Source organism: Larus michahellis, chromosome 8 (genome assembly GCF_964199755.1).
Source record: "Larus michahellis chromosome 8, bLarMic1.1, whole genome shotgun sequence".
Lineage (NCBI taxonomy): Eukaryota > Metazoa > Chordata > Aves > Charadriiformes > Laridae > Larus > Larus michahellis.
In genome coordinates, this window is record NC_133903.1 from 24,050,781 (window position 1) to 24,057,389 (window position 6,609).

Here is a 6,609-nt window from a genome sequence, read left to right on the forward strand (position 1 = left end):
CAGGACTAAGCTCTAACTGTACACAGGCCAAGTACGCTGAATTTCTTTGGCAAGACCGGAATTCCTGCCTGTTCCTCCAAAGCTCTGCTCCACTAACTTGCACCAAACCGTGGGAAAGACCTGTACTCAACTGACTGAAAGCAGGGCGTAAGGAACAAGCAAACATCACCTACAGAAGGCAAGGGGTCCTAGCCTTGATGACCAAGGGGCTGTATGTCCCAGAGACACAGAGAGAGTGACACTGGTAACACCGACTCAGTGCCATCGCACCGCTCCACACAACAGGAAGCTGCAGAAAGAAATACTCGCGTTCAGGGCAGGCTTGTGCCGTCACGTTCTACAATATTTGAAAGACATCATGCAGAAACAGGATTATGTTCTTGAGCCTACACTCAAAGACAACATAAGCCCCATTTTGCCACTGGCACTGGGTTTCCAGCTTGCCAGCACCTCTCAGCATTTACTTAGGCACTGACACATCTTCCTAGCAGGGCAGTTTTCTCAATCTGATCATTTCCAGCAAGTTCTGGATTCCCTCCCCTCTCTGAATGAGGAGCACCAAATTGGTCTCTATTGCTACACTTTCTGAAGCTCAGATTTTTGCATCCTCAATGTGACAGGCAAGCGCTATCTTCACTACAGACTCAAGGCACAGAGAAGTAATTTGCCCAAAGCCGCACAGAGAAGTCATTTGCCCGAGGCCACACAGAAAGCATGGGGAGAAACAGAAAATCAGTCCCAGTCCAGAGCCTTACCAACTAGTCCGTTCTTCCTCCTGTTCTGGGGCATAGTCGTAAACTCAGCAACATCTTCTGAAAACCTCACTGGAGATGACAACTAAGCAATTCCCTTATTTTCAAGTCTCTGACACATAAACAAAATCAGAGAGAAAAGTAATAAAATCCTGAAATGGCCTCCAATAAAAGGTAATAAAATTCCAGGAAAATGCCTATATACCCAAACACTTTGAAATAAATAATATACAGTATTTTAACAGAGAGCTCAGCTGTTACTGTCACCTCTTTTATGATGGTGCTGTATCTTAAATCAAAGCCCTTAGTGACATAAAACACTAAACTGAGGAAAGACAAGGATGCCAAATCAAGGACAGTGGACAGATCTGAGTCAGCACCTTTTGTGCGCTAGCAATACTACTGTCCACCAGAGTAATATATTAGCAGCCCATTATGCATACTGATACAGCTGCTATAATTAAATAGAGAAAACTTGCATTAAGCGCCCTCGTTTTGATTTAAAGCACAAAACGCTGCAAAACTCAAAGTTAGCAGAGCACAATCCTGCAGTAGCTGTGCTAGCAAACTTCTCCCATCTCCAGCACTACCCTCCCAGGGACTCTGTAACAGGGATGGCACCTTTCTGGAGAGCACTGGGCAGCCAAAGGCATGGAAACCCAGGAGCCAAGCACCGCCTGAAACCAAGGAGCACAAAGGCACTTGCTGTTGCATCCTGCTTGGCCAGGGACAAGAGGGACAGAGGAGAAGAGGACAGAAGTGCCCTATTCCCCTCAGCTGAAGGCAACTGGAAATCTGTGCTGATGCAGTGTTAATTATCAGCTTTTTCTGACTTCTATCAAAACTGTTGCAAAATAGCTTCTGATTTAAGTAATTTTTAACATAAAAGACCCTATTAGTCTTACAGAGCTAACACCAGGAAACCTTCTGGAGTCTATTGATGATCACGTGCTGATGCGCAAATAATGTCTTCCCATTTCCACCTCGGTCAGTTACAAAGCATTTGGCACAAAGCAAAAAAATAAGAGGTTACATGCAACAAATCTCCTGAGAATACAGACAAAAAAATTACAGAAGAGAAAATACACCCTTTCTTTTCATCTCATCCTAGGCATGCTCTTGCTACTTTTGAGAGTTCTCCTAGTATTTTTTTCTACCCTCCTTTTTCTTGAAAAGGGAAAGGGGAACCTGGAGACCTGTTTAAGCGCCAGAAAAATCTGAAAACAAAAGCTCACGTGACCATTCTGCTTTTAATACAATTAATGGTCCACAAACCACAGCCTAGGAGCCATCAGCTTAAAGGATAATTAAATATTGCATTAAAAAATGAAAGCACTTATATAAGCAGCAGTAGTAGGATAAGGGTATTCCATATGGGAGGAAAATCATGGGGAAGATGTGCACACCCAACTTCAATTACTCATCCAAATGGGTGGGATTCAGTTTTCAAGTCGAGCCAGCATCTATTGTCACACACCTGAGTCATATTTGTACTTTTACTCTTCAATCTTTAAGGTGCAACAATATTTATTACAGTCCTTTGTATCTTAAGTGGTGCTTTTGTTTGGTTTACATAACTTCTCCTACCAGAGCCAGAAAAAGTCACATGGTGTATTTTCACAGGATGCATCCTATAGCTTGCTCGGTTCACAGGGAATGAATAGGAAAAGGAATCATGTTCAACATTAGAACTGGAACCAACAAATTTAGTTTCCCAGTCTACTCCAAAGCCCTCCGCAGACAGACCTGCATGGGCATATCCTTCATGTGGTTGCATCAAAACCCCAGAGATTCAATGCCCACACCTGGGTCATTACTGCAGATCCCCAGTGTCTCCAATGGGGAGGCAAGCACCAGTGCTAGCCGTGCACTACAAAGCATTCAATCACCTTCTCTAGCCCATCCCAGTCGCCTCATCGCCCAGCACGCAAGGGGAGCTTGGCAAACACAGGGGAGAGAACTGTATTTACCAGGGAAAGGCTGGTACTTTACTTTGAAAAGACTCAGTGGATGCTTGGACAGGCCACCAACCCACGGGTGACCTGCCACTGAGGCCAAATCCTCTGCGCTGACACCTGACTGTGATGCACTGTGCAGCCCGCTGAAGGCAAACCCACGTCTCTGCAGCAGAGGCGACCAGCGCGATGGCGTTCGGGCTCTCCACGCTGAGCCACGGGGAAAGCGAGGAACTACCACCAGTGCGATGAACTTAGCACGACTCTGCTCCACCAGACTTCATCTCACCTTCACCACCGGCACCGAACTCAGTGCTGGACAAAAAGCTCCCTCCACTCTCTTTTCCCGCACCCCGACACAACTTTTCCCACATGGCACGGACACGTTTTGGGTGCCAGCGGCCGCCCAGGCCCTTGGCCGGCGGCCCCGGGAGCCCCAGGCCCAGCCAACTCGGGTACCGGGCCGGCTCCCGCCCCTCTCCTTCACCCGGGCCCCGGGCCCCGCCCGCGGCCGCGGGGTGGCCGGGCTCAGCCTGTGGGTCGGGCCGGGCCGCCCCGGTCCCGCCTCACCTGCTTGTAGCGGGCGTACAGGTAGAGCAGCTGCTCCTTGCTGGCGGCGGGCAGCAGCGCCGGCAGCCGCTCGGCCGCCTGCTCGAAGAGGGCGGCCAGGTCGCGGCCGGGCAGCGCCGCCGTCCCCGTCTCCTCGGACCCCGAGCTCGCCTCGCCGCCGCTCCCGGCCCCCGCCACCACCAGCGGGGGCGACGCCATGGCGGCCCGCCGCCCGCCCAGGTCCGCCACCGCGCCGGTCCCCCGCACGCCTCGGTACGCGCGGACGGGCTGCCCGGCGGGAAACGCGCACCACGCCCGAGGGTTCCGGAGCGGCCGCTGGCCCGAGCGCGACATGTCGGCGACATATTCCCTAAGCTGGCTTTTATAACTCCCCGCCCGCGGCTCTGCTGACGGGGATTAAACAGAAACAGCGGACGAGGGGGCTTCCCGCACCCTCAAACTCTTTAGAACCTTTGCCAAACGTACCTCCCCCTCCCCAGCACCCCGCGCCCCCAAACCCCCCCTGTGCCCTTGGCTGGCACCCCCTGTCCCCCGAGGTCCTGTCCCGGCGGCCGGTGCCACCGCTCCCGCGGCTGCCGGGTCGGGGGGACCCGTTGCCTCCCCGCTGCCGCTGGAGGGCACTCGCAGGCCGCCGGCGGCTCCGGGCCGGGCGGGAGCGGGGATGGGGCGCGGGGAAGAGCCCCCGGTGGCGGCCGGAGCTGGGGGGGGACGGCGGGTGCCGGACGGCAGTCAGCATCCTCCCGGGATGGGGGTGCCGGGTGGTGGCCCTGCCTGCCCTGCCCGTCGCCCCGGGGGGGTCCCAACCAGGCATCATCCCAAAGGCGGTTTATATTTAGCCCGGTATCGACTTCGGGTGGAAAGTTTCTCTCCCCCCCCGCCCCGCCCCCAGCTCCCTGGCACAGCTGTCGAGTCCATCTCCCTCCTCCACCCCCGGCCTCAGCAAATGGCAGCCCTGAGTCGCCCGGGGAAACCTTGGCCACCCCGGCAGCGCCCCGACCCGCTCGTCCCGGGGTCGTCCTCGTCATGGGGGGCTGCCCCACAGCCTGACCCCCCCCTCTCATGGGTGGGCACACCGAGGCGAAGAGGGACAAGCATCAAGCTGAAGTTTTGCACCTTGGTTTTAGAGGTCGCCGTCTTGCTCCAGAGCGCTGGGTGTTGGATGCACCCTCATTTCCTCGGGTGCGAGGGTGAGGATGAAGGTGATCCCGCACGTGACGTGGTCCATCCGCACGGCTACTTGTGGTCTTCTGGCCATGTCCCAGATGCTACAGACTCATTCACGCAGCCTGTGAGCAATGCACACACCCCTCTTTCCAGCCTGGGACTCGCAGGAGCTGTGGAAAAAAGACCTTCCATCAGAGCCAGAAATAAGCTGGCTTTTATTTTCTTACTCCCTTTACAGCCCCTTCCCTGCCTCTCTGGGCATGAGAGCTTTTACTCAGGGGGAAAAAGCCCCAGTGCAGGCAGGGCAGTAAGTCGGAGCATCGCTGGAGCCCCTGGACATGGCCCTGCAGGGCCACCACCACTCTCCTACTGGGCTACCAAGTTGTGCCAATGTCCCTGTCCCTGGGCTGTACATCCAAGAAAGGGGTCAGGGTCCAACCTGTGGGATTGTAGCCACACTGGATCACCCCTGCAGGGGGTGGGAGGGGACACCTGCATCCCAGCCAGTGTGAGAGGAGTGGTGGGGCCTTCGTCTCTGCTCAGTCCTGGGGCAGAGATGGGCTCAGCTGTGCCAGAGCCGGGAGCGTGCTTGAAAGCACCCACTCTGCCTGGGGCTGCCTGCCGAGGAGACGAAGGGTGTCCTGTGAGCGGGTCTGCAGCCCCCCACAGCCTCCTTGCCTGTGCAGGGGGTGGCAAAGCCCCATCTTGAACCAGGACCTGGAGGAAAGAGGACATCAGCTTGGCTACGCCGCTTGCAAATAAAAAAATTATAACCCCTCTTCAGTGTGTGATTAACACCCGGGTTCATAAACAGACCGCAATATTTACAGCGAACTCGCCCTCCCTGCTGCTCTCCACTGGGAGCCGATCGGCTCCATCCAGCTGACTGCATCGCCCCGGCCAGCCCCGCTTGCCGTGGGGAAACATCGCCTGGTCCAAGCCTGCTGGCGTTCAGCAAGGGACAGGCAGAGGGGCAGGCTGGAGGAACAAAACTGCCCCTGAACAGCTTGGAAAATGTACTCGCAGCAAATTAATCGAAGCGCTCAGCCTCCGCACGCTCTCCGGCTCGTCTCCATGGTGAGAGAGGCCTCACTACCTTGCTGAGTTTCTTTGCTAGAGCACTTACAGTTCCTACTAGATCTCTCTTACTTTTTCCTTGCCTTTTTTTTAAAGAGCGATTGCACTGAGGGCCTGATCCTTCCTTCCACCCCCTCGCTTTGGCAGGCGTGGGAGCAGGTTTGATGCAAGGCACCCGTGGAGGGTTTTGGAGCCTGGCATGGAAAACACTGAGGAGGGGAATGTTGGGCTCAGAAACGCCGCGCCTGCTCTGCGGGATGACGTTTATCTGGTTGCTGGTCCCTGGCAGCCTGGGAGAGGGCAGGAACGGTGCCTGGGGGATGCCGGTGCTGATGCCCTTGTGCCGGATGCACCAGCCACCCATGTGAACATGAAGCAGTGCAGGGCTGGGAGAGCCCTTCATCCCAGTATGAACTGGGCCAAATTCAGCCCATTCTTCCAGCTCCTGGCTGCAGACCGCACAAAACCAGAAGCGTTACAGGCACTAAGCAGTAAAAAGAATCGTGCAGGGCCCTTGTGTGAGCCGTGTGTGTGGTTCAGCCCCACGTCCAGCGCTGGGATCACAGAAGCACAATAAGAGGCTGTGGCCAGCAGTGCCGAGCAGGGAAAAAATATTCTATCCCCGTATAATTATCATATCCATCCTCTGGTCAGCCCGGAGACCTGTCATTGTCCCTCTGCAGAGGGCAGAGGCCACTGCACACACCAAACCCTGGGCAGCCTGGACACAACATCTGAAGGGATCCCTGCGAGCTAAGCTATGATTACTTTTTTTTTTTCCCCCCACAACAAAAGAAGAAAGAGGCAATTAGGAGCTGGTTTGTTTGTAGCCATACATTTTACTGGAGAGACACCTGTCTGTGGAGAAGGAGCAGGCTGCGGGCTGGGGACGCCCGTGCCCTCCTGAGGACAAGGTGCATGGGGAGCCGAGGGAGCCCGAGCACATTCTTCTCCCATGGCACAGCCCCCAGCGTGCCTCAACCCTCACAAGCCAACACATCACCTCTGCTGTGGGCAGAGCTGCGCTTCTGGTTAATAAATGTCCCCTCCTGTCTCCCGAGCTCCTCTGGGCTATGCATTGTGTTGGTCCT

At 55.2% G+C, this 6,609-nt stretch overlaps 1 protein-coding gene across 2 annotated transcripts in view; it reads right to left on the reverse strand.

Moving 5' to 3' along the window:
• The window catches only part of ACBD6 (acyl-CoA binding domain containing 6), a 91,004-nt gene extending 87,471 nt beyond the window's left edge, over positions 1–3,533 (reverse strand). Inside the window, exon 1 of one of the 2 annotated variants that reach the window (XM_074598065.1) lies at positions 3,278–3,529. In XM_074598065.1, coding sequence (XP_074454166.1) covers positions 3,278–3,475 — 198 coding nt within the window. In that variant the 5' untranslated portion in view covers positions 3,476–3,529. Of the gene's footprint in view, positions 1–3,277 lie in introns of both variants that reach the window. The other variant, XM_074598066.1, reaches the window with a different exon arrangement.
• Positions 3,534–6,609: the final 3,076 nt, after the last annotated feature.